The sequence below is a fragment of the Meleagris gallopavo genome, chromosome 11 (genome assembly GCF_000146605.3).
Source record: "Meleagris gallopavo isolate NT-WF06-2002-E0010 breed Aviagen turkey brand Nicholas breeding stock chromosome 11, Turkey_5.1, whole genome shotgun sequence".
Taxonomy (NCBI): Eukaryota; Metazoa; Chordata; class Aves; order Galliformes; family Phasianidae; genus Meleagris; species Meleagris gallopavo.
Window position 1 is genome coordinate 9,562,789 of NC_015021.2, and position 13,296 is coordinate 9,576,084.

A 13,296-nucleotide genomic window follows, 5' to 3' on the forward strand; every position below is an offset into this window, starting at 1 on the left:
AAGGCAAGGACACAAGATATGGAAAAAAGGAGCAAAGATCAGTTGCAAAGAGCAGAGCAAGAAGACACATGATGGGAGAAAATAGAGCATCAGAGGTCCTGGATGAGACCAAGGGGGGCAGCAGGGACACAAACACAGGTGGCACCACCACTCCTACCCTACCATCCCCGGTCAGCCTGCCCATCACGGTGCAAAGGATTGCTGAGGGCCACCACAGCCCCAAGGCTGGCTGAGCAAATTACCACCAGCCGGAGCAGAGCTGGGGGCAGGCACTGCAGAGCAGGGCACCAGAGGGACAGCACCCAGGGAGGGGCCACCAGATGCAGGCACACAAGCCAGGCTCTGCGTGTTTGCTCTGCCAGACTCTCCGCGCTAACCCAACGGCAAGCACCCGCTGCTCGGCCACGGCTGCAGCTCACCATGCTGAAATTCAGAAGGTACCTGATCACGTAAGTGGAATTTTATCTATTAATTACGGCGTTATCTCCTTCAGCACTGGTTGTACTATACCCAGAGGTCACGTCCTTGCAGTGCCTCTGTGCTGAGGAATGGCTGGAGATGGAAGTAGTGGTGGGAATGGTTAAATGTGGGGAAGTTTGGGGCGACAGCATGTTCTCTTCCAGCAAAGCCCCCAAGCACAGCATTTCTTCCATGTTCTAGACAGGAACAGCATCTTCTGAAAGGCCCTGTAATGCTGTTTGCAAACAGCAAACCCAGTGAATGCACCCAGAGTAAGGTGGGCTCCTGGGGAGGCTCCGTTTTGGAAAGATGTGAGGAGCAACCTGGACAAGGCTGGACTTGTGTGCAGTGCCTATGGGCAGCCCTCCTGCTGGGAGAGAGCACTTCAGGGCAGGATGGCCCTTCCCTATGCACCCACAGCATATGCATTGTGTCCCATTGCGTCCTGGTTTTGCTGCCTTTAGTGCAGCTCCTCAGCATCTCCACTGCCACAGCTCCTCCTTCCTCACTGTGTGCTCCTTGATCCCAAGCAAGCAGCCTGGAGGAAGCACCCTGCCTTTGTGCGGGCCCAATCAGACTGGAAATAGCCACAACGCATGGCATATTTGGAACCACTTGCTCAGTCACATCCAAAAAGGCAGCCGGCTCAGAGCCCAGATCTTTCATAGGTATGGTGAAAGTTTGCTACCACCTGGGGAGCACAGTGGAAGCAAACCCAGAAGTAAATCTGCATGAAGCACACATGCATGAGCAGCACCACTTGCAAGGAAGCACTACACTGCTGCAGCATCACCAAGCCTGCTGATCCAGATGGCATCAAACCTGTTGAAGCATCTGCTATTTAGTCTGTGATCCACAGCCAGTGACTTCTGCCTCTTCATTCTGGGGCTCAGACCCACCACCTGAGCCAGGTGTTTCTGCCCTTACTGAGCTCCTGCCCCAGACAGTGAGGTGGCCATGGGTACCTGCATATTGTCACCAGGTTTTGTGGAGGCTGTGCTGGTGGCAGGTAGCTTGCTCACCGTGCTCGTAAGCATGTGTCTTCTCTCAAGTTTTACTGTCCTAAATGCTTTAGATATTAAAAACATCCCAAAAGCTTATCATTTCAGCCCATTTCAGCTGAGATTCAAGCAGAACCGTGCCTTTGTCTGAAGCAGTGCACAACCACTGGAAGCAAATTACAATTAGTCACAACACTTGATTGTTTGTTTGTTTGTTTTTTCCTGGAACAAAGCCAGTTTAATGGCAAACCCAAATCAATGGGATACATGTGATCACTTCAAAGCTCTGTGTCTGCCACCACCGGTCACTGGAGCAGGGAGGGCACCCAGCATCCCTCTCCCAGCAGCTCTGGGACCAGCAAGTTTGTGCACAGTTTCAGGCCCCTTGTCCAAAACTGCCCACTGATAAAGGATGTGGACAGTGTCAAAGAATGAGGATTAGAGTGCAGCTTCTGAGTGCCTTCATCTTCCCACCCTGGAACCCTCCACTCCCTGCTCAGCAGAGACCACAAAGCAGCACACAGCCTCTCCAGCAGCGTTCCCATCCACAGCAGAGGATTTAACCAGGTCCTCAGCACAAACCAGCCCTCATTACACAATGACAGGTCACCAGGTAGTCATCAGCAGAAGCGCAGTGCAAAATGATCCCTTCTCCAGGAAGCTCAGCCCTCCGGCTGCTCCACTGATTCCCCGTTGGTAAGGTTAGCATCAAGATCCAGCTCCACCAAGCCCTGTGAGCAGCACAAAAAAGTCTTCCAGGACCTGGAGGTGCCCACGCTCAATGTGGCCCCATAGCAGATCTCAGCAGGAGCCGAGAGAAACAAAAGGTAGAGAAGAAACGGCTTCTCCTCTTTGTTTATAGAAAGGGACCAGACATCTCTCAGCCAGGCAGGGCTGAGTGTGAGCACTGCCTGCTCCCATTGTTAAAGCCATGCTGGCAAGGCATCCCTGAGCAGCCAAGCAGCTTTACGGTTATCACTGTTTACCTTTCGGTGTGATATCTGTGTCCTGGCTGGAAATTTCCACTAGGCTCCACTACTCAAGCACAGCTGTTGATGCCCGTTGGTTATCGCTGTCTCGATACCTCTTCCACCCATGGAAAATGACCTTATCTTAAAGCTAGATAAAAATAAATAAAAATAAACAAAAGACGACTAATTTCTGATGGATGTCGCGTGGAAGCCTTGAGGTCTCTTTTCCCTCTGCCTTGTGCCTAATGTATTTCTTCCTCCACGTGATGCAATGAGTAGTCCGAAATGTCTGCTTCCCCACAGAAACCTGAAGGCAATATACAGGTGCCAGCCAGGTCGGCTCTGGGTCTCCTTCAGCCTCCTTATCCTCCTCATGGTCTCGTTTCAAGTCGTGGAAAAGCTGCAGCCTACCAGGTATGTCCCAGATAGAAGGGCAAACCAGCACCTCATCCTCCAGCCCTTCACCAATGAGTGATAGGGGTTAAAACACACCCAACCAAGAGCACAAGAAAATCTGGGTGGGAAACAACCCCACTGGGGCTCTCATCCAACCCCTGCACCCTGCTCAGAGCATCTGAGGTCAAACAAGGCTGCTCCAGGCTTTGTCTTGTCTGGCCTCAGAACTCTGCAGGATGCAGGCTTTGCTCCTTTACTCCAGTGCAGCAGGGCATGGCAATGTTGATGTTGAAAGACTTTCACATCCTGCATCCACCCTGACCTGCCAGGATGGTCATGCCAAGTGGTTAAGCTCTACATCCAGCATACCCCAAACAGAGAAAGAGGAGCATTGCTTTGGGATGGCTGCAGAGGAGCTGCCCTCCTTGCGTGCTCCCTCCCTCCCCTACCCCATTGAGTTGATTACCAGCAGCCCCACTCCCATAGGACTGGTGGCTACTCTTCCTGCAGCGGGCAGGAGAAGCTCCCCATACACTTGTGGAGAACAGTGGAGGGCAGGGCAATTCCCAGGCAGCATAAAACAGTTAGAGCAATCTGGCCATTGCCTCAACTCAGCCCAACAGCACACTCAGTGCTCCTAGCAGGGATCCCATACCTCCTGCTGCCGGTTCATCTTCACCCTTTTGCAGGAACTGTCACTGTGAGCTGGAGCACGCCCTGCAGCAGACTACAGACCACAGCCAGGAGAGCCCTGATTATGTCCTCCAGACCCACAGTATGCCAAGGGAGGACGATCACCCATACAGGCAGCCCTCTGAGAACACACGGGATGGTTTCCAGATGCACCTTTACTACAGACGGGTGACACCACAGAAGAGCAGCCCAGACAGACAAGAGGGGCGCTGGGCTTGGCAGCCTGCAGAGAGCAGCAACAAGATGAAAGCCTATCTTTCAGCCCCGCAGCTGAAATCCCAGCTCTCCAGCCCCAGAAAAGCAACCAGAGGGGATATGTTTCCAGGTGTTCCTGAAAGTGCCACCACAGCTCTGGGAGATACTGATGATGGTGTCCTCTTCACAAACAGCATTGCTGCAGAGGAGCACAAGAAAATAACGTCACCCCAGATGATGCGGGTGACATTGCAGAGCCCACCTCAGCATCGAGCCATGGGTTCTCCACCCCGACCTTGGGATGACTCAGTCAGACACCCCGTGCTCGATACAGCTCAGCTCCTGAGAGCAGATGACTTCTACAGGACAGAGCTGGAGAGAGGACTGCTCCCGAGCTGGACAGAAATCTCTACAGATGTGATGGCCCTGGGGGATGATGGTCAGGTAGAAGACGTCTTCTTTCAGAAAGTGTGCAAACCCAAGACCAACATCGTTTTCCTGAAGGTCCACAAGAGCGCCAGCAGCACTGTCATGAACATCCTCTTCCGCTTTGGTGAGATGCACAACCTCACCTTTGCCTTCCCACTCAGGGGCGGTCACCAGCTCTTCTACCCACACCACTTCATGGCGAGGTTCGTGCAGGGCTTCTCCCCTAGGAAGCCTCCTCAGTTCAACATACTGTGCCACCACATGCGCTTCCTGCGGCCCGAGGTAAGGGGCACAGCCTCCAGGCCTTGGGAGTGGGGCAGGAGCAAGGTGAGGCACCAGGAAAGCATGGATGCATTCAAAGATCACACAATCATAGAACAGCTTGAGTTGGAAGGGACATCAAGGATTATCTAGTTCCAACCACCTGTCATAGGCTAGATCAAGCACTAGATCAGGTTCCTTATGGCCTTATCCAACCTCTTGAACACCTTCAAGGATGGGGCATCCACAGCTCCTCTGAGAAGACTGTGCCAGGGCCTCACCACCCTCTCAAGGAAAAACCTTCCCCTGTCATCTAATCTAAATCTCCCCTCCTTTAGTTTAAAATCATTTCCTCCTATTCTTCGCTATCTACCCATGTAAAGAGTTGATTTTCCTCCTGTTCGCAATCTACCTTTAAACAATGGAAGGCTATAACAAGGTCTCCTTGCAGCCTTCTCTTCTCCATTCTGAACAAGCCCATCTCCCTCAGCTTGTCTTTGTAGGAGAAGTGCTCCAGCCCTCTGAGCATTTTCATGGCTGTCCTCACGCATTTCCTGAGAGCTTCTGTAGACAAACTTGATGAAACCATTTTGCTTTTCCAGCAAGCAGGTCCCTTTACTTTGTCCCACCTTTAAAACTCCATTTTTTCTCTCTGCAGGTACAGAAAGTGGTGCCCAGCACAGCCATCTACTTCTCCATCCTGAGGAACCCCGTGCAGCTCATGGAGTCCTCCTTCGTGTACTACAAGGGCACGTCGGCCTTCTCCCGCGCCCGCAGCCTGGAGGAGTTCCTCAGCCAGCCCTACCGCTTCTACAACCCCAAGGCTGGTGACAGCCATTATGCCAAGAACCTCATGACATTTGACTTCGGCTTCAACCCCGATGCGGAGGTCACAGCCAAGAGAGTGAACTTAATGCTGAAAGCCATCGAGGCATCCTTTGACCTGCTGCTCATCTCAGAGTACTTCGACGAGTCCATGGTGCTGCTGAAGGAGACACTGTGCTGGGACCTGGACAGCGTTGTGTCCTTCCCACTCAACAGCAGGGACAGCAGCACCAGGTCCCCGCTCTCTAGCATCACAGCCGAGAAGATAAAGGCCTGGAACAGGCTGGACTGGGAAATCTACATCCACTTCAATAGGACCTTCTGGGAGAGGATCGAGCGGGACATCGGGAGGGAGCGCATGTGGCGCGAGGTCAGGGCGCTGCGACAGAGGCAAACTGAGCTGGCGAGGACCTGCCTGCAAGGGACGGGCAGCGTGGGCCCAAAGGACATCAAGGACTCCTCCCTGAGGCCGCTGCAGTATGGCAATGCCAGGATCTTGGGCTATAACCTCAAGCAGGGCTTGGACGAGGCGACGGAGCGCATGTGCCGGCGCCTGGTGACCCCGGAGCTGCAATACAGCACTGCTCTCTACAAGAAGCAGTTTCCCCCAAGTCCCCCACAGAATACACCCCAGAGACCCCTCCAGAAGCCCCCTCAGCTCGCTCCCTCGCTGCAGGGCATGCAGCAGGGTAAAGCCATGCGGTACAGGCTGGAGGGCACCCGGCACTGAGCCCCCATCCCGGCCTTGTTCTCCAGCTCCCTCAGCTGAGGACGGCCAACCACCCACCCCTGGGCTCTGGGGTCACTGCTGCCATGGTGAAGCCCAGGTGGGATATGAGGTCTGCAGAGGCCCTGGCGCCCCTCACCATCAGAGCCCTTAGAGCAGGTCTCATGGTGGGCCCTAAGGACTTACCTTACTGCGACTCCTCTGAGGTCATTCCTGAGCCAGCAAGGACGAACCCAGCCTCCGTGGGAGGAGGGGATGCAGGGAATGAGGAGATGGCAGCACTGAGGCTGCTTGTCCCATGGCGAGAGGACTCAGCAGAAATGGGACACTAAGCTGTTATGATGCCAGGAGGCAAAACAGGCTGCAGCTGGAGGTGGTGAGGGGCCAGGTTATCCATCAGGGCTTCATTTACACCTCAGGAACGTTTCTGTCTGTCCAGCTGCATCTCTCCTCCACCGTGCCTCAGTGCTGGGGGAGCAGCCTCTTAATTAAAACAACAGTGTTCACTGTTACTCCTATTAAACTCCCCTTCATTATGGTAGATGATCTCAGCAGCCCAACAAAAGACACCTCCGTGGGAAAAACAAAAGGGTTGCATGAGCATCTCTGTGCCAGACACCCCAGTCCTCTGCTTAGAGCAGCCCTAGGAATGCTCCATGCTCTGCCCAGGGAAAAAAATATAAGCATCAGTCATGGTGAGGCACTCAAAGAAAAAGCAGGACCAGCAAATCAGTTCAGACAAGAAATGAACCCCATCCCTAAAAACTTTCCCAGAGCCTTGATGTTTTTGCTTTAGGCTCCACAGCTTAGATCTGAAATAACCTCAGTACAAATCAGGATTTTTCATCTTGATCAAAATGGAGAGATCCTGAACATGCCCCATTTTCTGCACGATTTCCAAACCAAAAGTTCAGAAAAAAAACTGGTGGAGGATCTGAGCTCCCTACAACCAATTGGACAAGGAACCTTGAGGGTCTCTGTAACCAGCAGGAGAGTAGGGGAGGGCACACCACACACCTGGGTACCAAACCCACATCTGTCACCATCACTGCAGCTGGGTGTCACTTCATTACTCTGATTGCCTCTCAGCTAATCAGAGCTAGATCCTGCCTGCTACTGAAGGAAGGAGCAGGTCTCCTTCAGCCCATGCTTGGGCTCCCATGAAGGTCACCAGGAATTCCACATCCAGAGAGTCTGTGCTGGGAAAGAAAAAATCTCCCTCCCTCTTCCCTAAGCGGGGAATTTCTTCAATTTCTGGAGGAATGACACCACTTGCCTTCGTGCCAATTGTAACATTTATTTCACAGAGCGCTGTGTTAGCAGAGGCATTTCACATAGCCACAGAGAGCAGGCCAGGGCTGGGACTGGCAAGGGTCTGCATGCAAACACCTTCCTGCACTGCATACCAGAGCCACATATTTTAACCAAAGATGCTTTATGAACCCATTACTGTCACCTTGCAGCTCCCCAGCTGCATGCAAAACAGGTTAAGAATCACATCGGGGGAGCAGGGTGTTCTGTGCCCTGCTGCTGTGAATTTTAGGGTATTTTAAAGACTTGTCTCTGAGCTGTGCGATTTGGGGACCTCCGTTGAACTCAAATAATGCCAAAAATTACAGAGAGCTTCCTCCTCATCCCAACTCTCCAAGACTTATTACACTGTTTTTATGGCTGTAAGAGACACAGACAGATTATTTCAAACATGGCATGACACAACCACCTGGGAGTTGCCCAAGCATGCCCACGCAATGGTCCTGAGTTTCTGCAAGCTTCCTGTGTACCCCAGGCAACCAGTAATTTCTGCAAACACATTAGTTTCCCCCCCACGACTGGCATTGTAGGCCTGGGTGTACAAAATGCTCCATGCCAGAACCGCTCCCAGCAGAGGGGCTCAGGCACGAGATGCTGGGTTGCTCTTCTCCCCTTTTCCCTTCTGCCGCTGCTCTCCATCTTCTGCATGCGTCACCCTGGCCTTGGGTATCTTGTATTTGCTCTTCTGGCCATACAGCAGGTTTTTTTGGAAGAACCTTGGGATGTTGCCTTGGTAGAGCAAGAGGGCGGCGAGCATCCCTGAAACGAGAGCGTGCCTTCTTGTGTGCATGCACCCTCACTACACGAGGCTTACAGTGACCCAGAAGGGCTGTCAGCTCTTTGCTGGGAAGCATTTGGACAGTAGGACCCACCCCTGATACAGCTCACCTGTGAGGGGCCCCAGCCAGTACACCTGGATGTAGTCCCGCAGGCTGCTCCCCGCGCACAGGAAGGTGCTGGCAGCGGCCAGGGCAGGGTTGAAGAAGGCTCCCGTGGCCGGCACGGCTGCATGGAGAGGAAAGCAGGGCTGTCAGCATCCTCCCATGTGCCAACACATCACCTGCTGCCCAGATGCCCTAACCTGCCGTTCACCCCAAAGTAAGTAGAAAACAAACATTGCAGCAGTCATCCCCTCTCAGCTTGAGCCCCGGAGGAGGGAAGAGGGGCTGCTCCTCCCCGTAAACCAGGCTGCAGGGGAAGGAAGGGGTGCACTCACCTACGTAGGTCAGGAAGGTGACGGTGGCTGCCAGGACAGGCACTCGGCACACAGCAGGGCTGCGGCGCACCCTGAGGAGGACGAGGTGGAAGAAGAAGGAGCAGGCGGCCTCCACCAGAGCTCCGAGGTGGGGGGACGTGTGGATGGAGGAGCTGCACTCGGAAGCCATGAGGTTCTGGATGAGGTGGAGCTGTGTCAGCTCCCATGACCAGTAGAGCTTGGTGAGGGCCCAGCCCAACCCGGCACCCACACACTGGGCCAGTAGTTTGGCCACAGTAGCCACGGGGCCGTGTTCGAAGAGAAGGAATTCCTGGAGAGAGATGGTGGGGTTGGCAGCTGCTCCATCTGCGCAGGCGGTGTGAACCGCAAAGAGGAGGAAGAGCAGAGTCAGGACCACGTCGGGGCCAAGGCCGCCCCAGGGGCCGATCTCCAGCAGCATCCTCAGCTCCAGGCAGCCCGAGCACAGCTGTAGTGAGCCAGCCAGCTCTGCAGCCAGACACCCCAACAGCCCCGGGGCCAGCAGCCTCTTGGAGAGCCGCCTGAGTGCCTCACACGTGCCAAGCACCAGGAAGAAAAAGGCAATTGAAACATTCAGGCCGGCCATAGTGAAAGGTGCACGAGGGAGAGACAGAGCCACGCAGCTTTCAGCCCCTGGGGAGGAGCAGAAAAGCCTCCAAGCCTCTGTTTTATAAGGTCATGCAAAAGCAAACGTGGCACCTGCCCAGCGGCCAGAAGCCTTTGGGAAACGCCACACATGTGAGCTGCAGGAGGCATGGGGACAAGTGCTGCCCAGAGCTGCTCTGGTCTTTCAAAATGTTGCTTCCCATCCTTGCCTCCTACTCCAGCACCCGGCTCTGCCTGCTGCTGTGCCATTTACCAAGCACTGGGTGCAGCTCAGCTATTTGAGGATGGCAGCACACACCCCTGCTCCCCTCTAAGTGCCTCTTCCAGGCTACTTCTTCAGGTCTCTTCCAAAAAAGAAAAAAATGCTTTGTTCCCCAAGTCTGTATTTTTAACAAGAACTGGAGCAAAGCTGACTCCATGGTTTCCCTGCATCCCTATTTAGGGTGCCCAGGGACTCAGTGGAGCCCTCCTTCAGCCAACACGAGAGCTTGGCTGACATACTGTTCCCTGTCCTTGTCCCCATTGGAACCTCACAGTGTTTGCTACTGGCACTGGCTGCACTCAGTGCGTGCCCACAGGTGGGTTTTAGTGGCAGGGACATTTTAAGCTCCTTCTGCTGGGTGGGATCTCTCCCAGCTGCACCAGCAGAACTGCTGTCATCGTCAAATAACGACAGTGCTTCTTGGGTTCTGCCCACATTTCCCATCTTGACAGTGGGAACAGCAGCTCACTCCTCACCAACAGCATTCCACAGGGATAAGCATCCCTGTATGATGGGAACCAGTGCTGCTTTCCTTCCTCAGGACGTTTATTTCTTCCCCAGGTGCTCACCCAGTGGCAGTTTTGGGAAGGTTCCTGGTGAGGACAGCACACAGTGCTTGCATTGAGAACTTTGGGAAGCCCAAGCCACTGTCAGCAACTTCTCCTCCAAGCCCTCCTATCCAAAACTGCTGAGCTGCAGTCAGCCTGCCTCAAAACATATCACCATTTCAGTTTTTAACCTGTTTCTCCCAACAGAACACAAGTGTGCACCTTTGGCCTAATATGAGCACACCTTGCCCAAATACAAGAAGATAAAACGTGCTTCAAAAGATTCAAAACTTTTTTTTTTTTTGGCTCAGTGAAAATCCTAGAACTGCTCAAGGTATTCAAAACCTATTTCCCATCCACCGTCAGTAACTGTAGCTGTGGCATATCCTGCAACTGGGCAACGCTTAACTCAGACTTGAGAGAGCAGCTGGGCGTAGTGCCATCATGCTGCCATGTCACATCAGCATCTTCTCTTTTGATCTGCTGTTGCACCAAGCTGGATTAATTACTCACGAGCCATTCAAAAAGCACCAGGATCTCGAGCCTGGGCACTGAGTTGTGCTGCTTCTGCTCCTCCATCCCATCCTTCCTCCTACTCACTTGATGCATCTCCACATCACTTGGTTAGACCTGATGCTCTCAGACATCTTTTCCAATCTTAATGATTCTATGATTAATTTTCTCATTAAGTCCAGCCTGTTTCAATAATCAGATCAATATAATCAATTGAAATGCAGTTATGATGTGCTGGAAGATGTTCTCCCTGCAGGCACCAACAGGTGGGTAGGAAAGAGAAAGAAAAAGCAATGCCACCACTACAGTGGGGGAACAACAGCATGAGAAGCTCTACCTCTGCTGCTCTCCTCCCTTGCCATGGACTGTAGAGAGAAAATTCACTGTTGTTACTTGTTTGAAAAGTTTCCATCAGGCTACAGTTCAAAGTAGGGGGGAGATCTTCGAGAAACCGTCTTCCTCTGCAGAGTCAATAATTTAGCTGCGCTTCAATCTCACATCCCGTTCCCAGACGACTGAGGTCTGCAAGACCATTATTTTCACTACAAACAATCTTCACAGCAAAGTGCAAGTTGCAAAACAAGGAAAAGATGCAGCTGTGCAGGTCGCTGGGAGCATGCAGAGCGCCGTGCTTGTACACAAGTCCCATGAACCACAGCAAAACCCAGCGCTGCTCCTCGCAGCACTGCAGGAACTCTCACTGGAAGTGAAGACCTTTTTGTTTTTCAACCATCCTGTGTTTAACACAAGCATGCTGCTGGTGTGGCTCAAATAACTCTGCTCAGCTCTGTGCTTTAATCCATTGCAACTGAACTGCAAGGCATTTTCCCCAACTTTACAGCAAGACTGCATTGCTTTAACCTGACGCACAGCAATTAAAATATCCAATACATAAAGAACTGATGAAAAACAATGGGTGGTTGCTGCTTTTGTCAAGGCCACGTGTAAGAAAGTGAAAAGCAAGTTCTTAAAATCCTCGCTTGGATTTATCAAGCAAGAACCTGGAAGTTTCAACCTGTGCAAACCAAAACCAAGCCAAAATCCTGCTCACCTCAAAGCAACTTAAGTGCCGATATCCAGCTGAATTAGTTCTACCAAGCACCTTCTCTCCTCCTATCAGCTGTTTCCACCATAAATTAATGCAAACATCAGTTAAGAGCATTTCTTATGTCTGGCTGTTCCAAACTGTTTCTTCACTTTCCTCTGTCAACAGTATGAGCAAGGTTCACATAACGTGCGAGAAAGGGAACAAGGTGATTTCCCAACAACACATGGGAACTGCACAGTATGGGTACTTCCATATCCACAGCCAAGCCAGAAACACCATCCGGATTTCAACTGAACCAATCGTAAGCCCAACAGAAGCTCATTTCAATGTCCTCTTCTTTAACTGGACTGCATTTTCATGATTCCAACCAGAAGCGTGAGCAATAGTGGAAGATGCAACGACGACAAACTAAGCTGCTGCTTTGCTCCACTTGCAAAAAGAGCATGGGATCTCTCTTCAATGATGGATGAAGCCAGTGCTCCGGACCCTCTCTCCCATATGCTACTCCAGAGCATGGAGCAGGAGGTGCAATGATGGCAGCAGTGTGCAGGGATAGGTGGACGCTTCTTAAAAAGAAACAGAACAAGCTAGTATAGCATAAAATTACATCCACTACCATTAAAGCTCAATTACAAACCAATACATTCTGCTAATCTCAGTAAGACCTCCAAACATTTACTCTTTCCAGCTATTCTTGTCTCAAAAGACACGGGGAAGGGGAGGAAAGAGTTTTTTTTTTTTAGAAGTTTATTTCTAGCCCTGAAAGAACAGTTATTAAACAAAGTCAACAAATACAGTAGTTAATATTGCAGTAACAATTAAATAACATAATGGGATTAAATTACACAAAAGGCAACATTAAAATCTGAAGACAGTTAAAAAAATAAAGAGAAAGCTTGCACCCACTTCCATTTCCACTGATAGCGTGAGGGACAGAGGGAAAACGGACCAGAGACACATATTCAACACCAGCTGGAGAGACTTTATCAGCCTTCTGGCTCCCCCAGCCACCCTCCAGCACAGGAGCTGCCTTATGTCGAAGCGCATGCTCCCAGCACCACGGCTGCTTCCCGTGAGCAACCCGCTTTGTTCGACGGTAACAGAGATCCCAAGAGTTGCACATTTCCTGCACACGTGCATCCCAGCCACGAGCTGCCCAGCGACTCGCACCAATTACGGGGCATCCCACACACATCACACACGCGTTGGCCAACCTGGGATCCTACACTGGCACCCAAGAGAGCGAGACGTGTGGGAACCCCAGCACTTTCTAAAGCAAACTCTTCCTTTTCAGCATCTACTCAAACTCTGGCTGTTCTGTTTGTCTACGCTAGCCAAGTTGAGCAGCAGCAAGTCTTAAAAATGCTCATCTCCATTCAGGGAAAAAAAGCATGGCTTGCATCCTTGTTTTGCAGACATGCAGCTGACATTGGCAGAGAAATCCCCAGACACACAAAAGCAGAGCACAGCAACCCCCTCATGGCTCTCCCCTTCTGCCAGCTCAGCTACTCCCAGCTCATCTCTGACCCCACCTTGCAGCACTCCTCAACTCAGAGCCAACACCATTCCAGCAAGCATCAAGATATGTTTTGTAACTCTGGGGCCGGGCTAAGTCTTCTTTGCTAGGATGACTGTAAGCTTGGAAACCACCTCTTAAGTAGACTAAATTGGACAATTTTCATAATACAAGTTTAAAACCGTTCTCATTCATCAATAAAAGTGAACTAATAAGTTAAAATTACTTATGATCTCATGGTTTTTTTTTCTATTTAAAAATTCTAAATTTATCACAAGTTATACTTATCTTACTGTCTAGA

The 13,296-nt window shown here is 51.5% G+C and overlaps 2 protein-coding genes across 2 annotated transcripts; one reads left to right on the plus strand and one right to left on the minus strand.

Annotated features, from left to right (window-relative positions):
- The first annotated feature begins 366 nt into the window (after nt 1-366).
- LOC100541257 (galactose-3-O-sulfotransferase 2-like) lies at nt 367-6,710 on the plus strand. The gene is made up of 4 exons (XM_010716535.3): nt 367-449; nt 2,735-2,845; nt 3,517-4,426; nt 5,064-6,710. Exons 1-4 carry the CDS (start codon nt 421-423, stop codon nt 5,958-5,960), a joined length of 1,947 nt encoding a protein of 648 aa, XP_010714837.1. The 5' UTR covers nt 367-420; the 3' UTR covers nt 5,961-6,710.
- Nucleotides 6,711-6,760: 50 nt separating this feature from the next.
- Nucleotides 6,761-10,188, minus strand: LOC104912602 (aquaporin-12-like). Its single transcript, XM_010716534.3, has 3 exons — nt 8,485-10,188; nt 8,157-8,273; nt 6,761-8,027 (listed from the first exon to the last, which is right to left on the minus strand). The coding sequence occupies exons 1-3, from the start codon at nt 9,086-9,088 to the stop codon at nt 7,849-7,851; spliced, it is 900 nt and encodes a 299-aa protein (XP_010714836.1). The 5' UTR covers nt 9,089-10,188; the 3' UTR covers nt 6,761-7,848.
- Nucleotides 10,189-13,296: the final 3,108 nt, after the last annotated feature.

What these genes read in the sequence shown, in the direction of transcription:
- LOC100541257 (XM_010716535.3), top strand. Translation starts at nt 421, where the DNA reads ATGCTGAAATTCAGAAGGTACCTGATCAC. An exon ending in TTCAGAAGGTACCTGATCAC is followed by an intron (nt 450 to 2,734) that starts GTAAGTGGAATT and finishes GCTTCCCCACAG; the next exon opens with AAACCTGAAGGCAATATACA. An exon ending in TGCGCTTCCTGCGGCCCGAG is followed by an intron (nt 4,427 to 5,063) that starts GTAAGGGGCACA and finishes TTCTCTCTGCAG; the next exon opens with GTACAGAAAGTGGTGCCCAG.
- LOC104912602 (XM_010716534.3), bottom strand. Translation starts at nt 9,088, where the DNA reads ATGGCCGGCCTGAATGTTTCAATTGCCTTTTTCTTCCTGGTGCTTGGC. An exon ending in CACCTTCCTGACCTACGTAG is followed by an intron (nt 8,274 to 8,484) that starts GTGAGTGCACCC and finishes CTCTCCATGCAG; the next exon opens with CCGTGCCGGCCACGGGAGCC. An exon ending in CTGGCTGGGGCCCCTCACAG is followed by an intron (nt 8,028 to 8,156) that starts GTGAGCTGTATC and finishes CTCTCGTTTCAG; the next exon opens with GGATGCTCGCCGCCCTCTTG.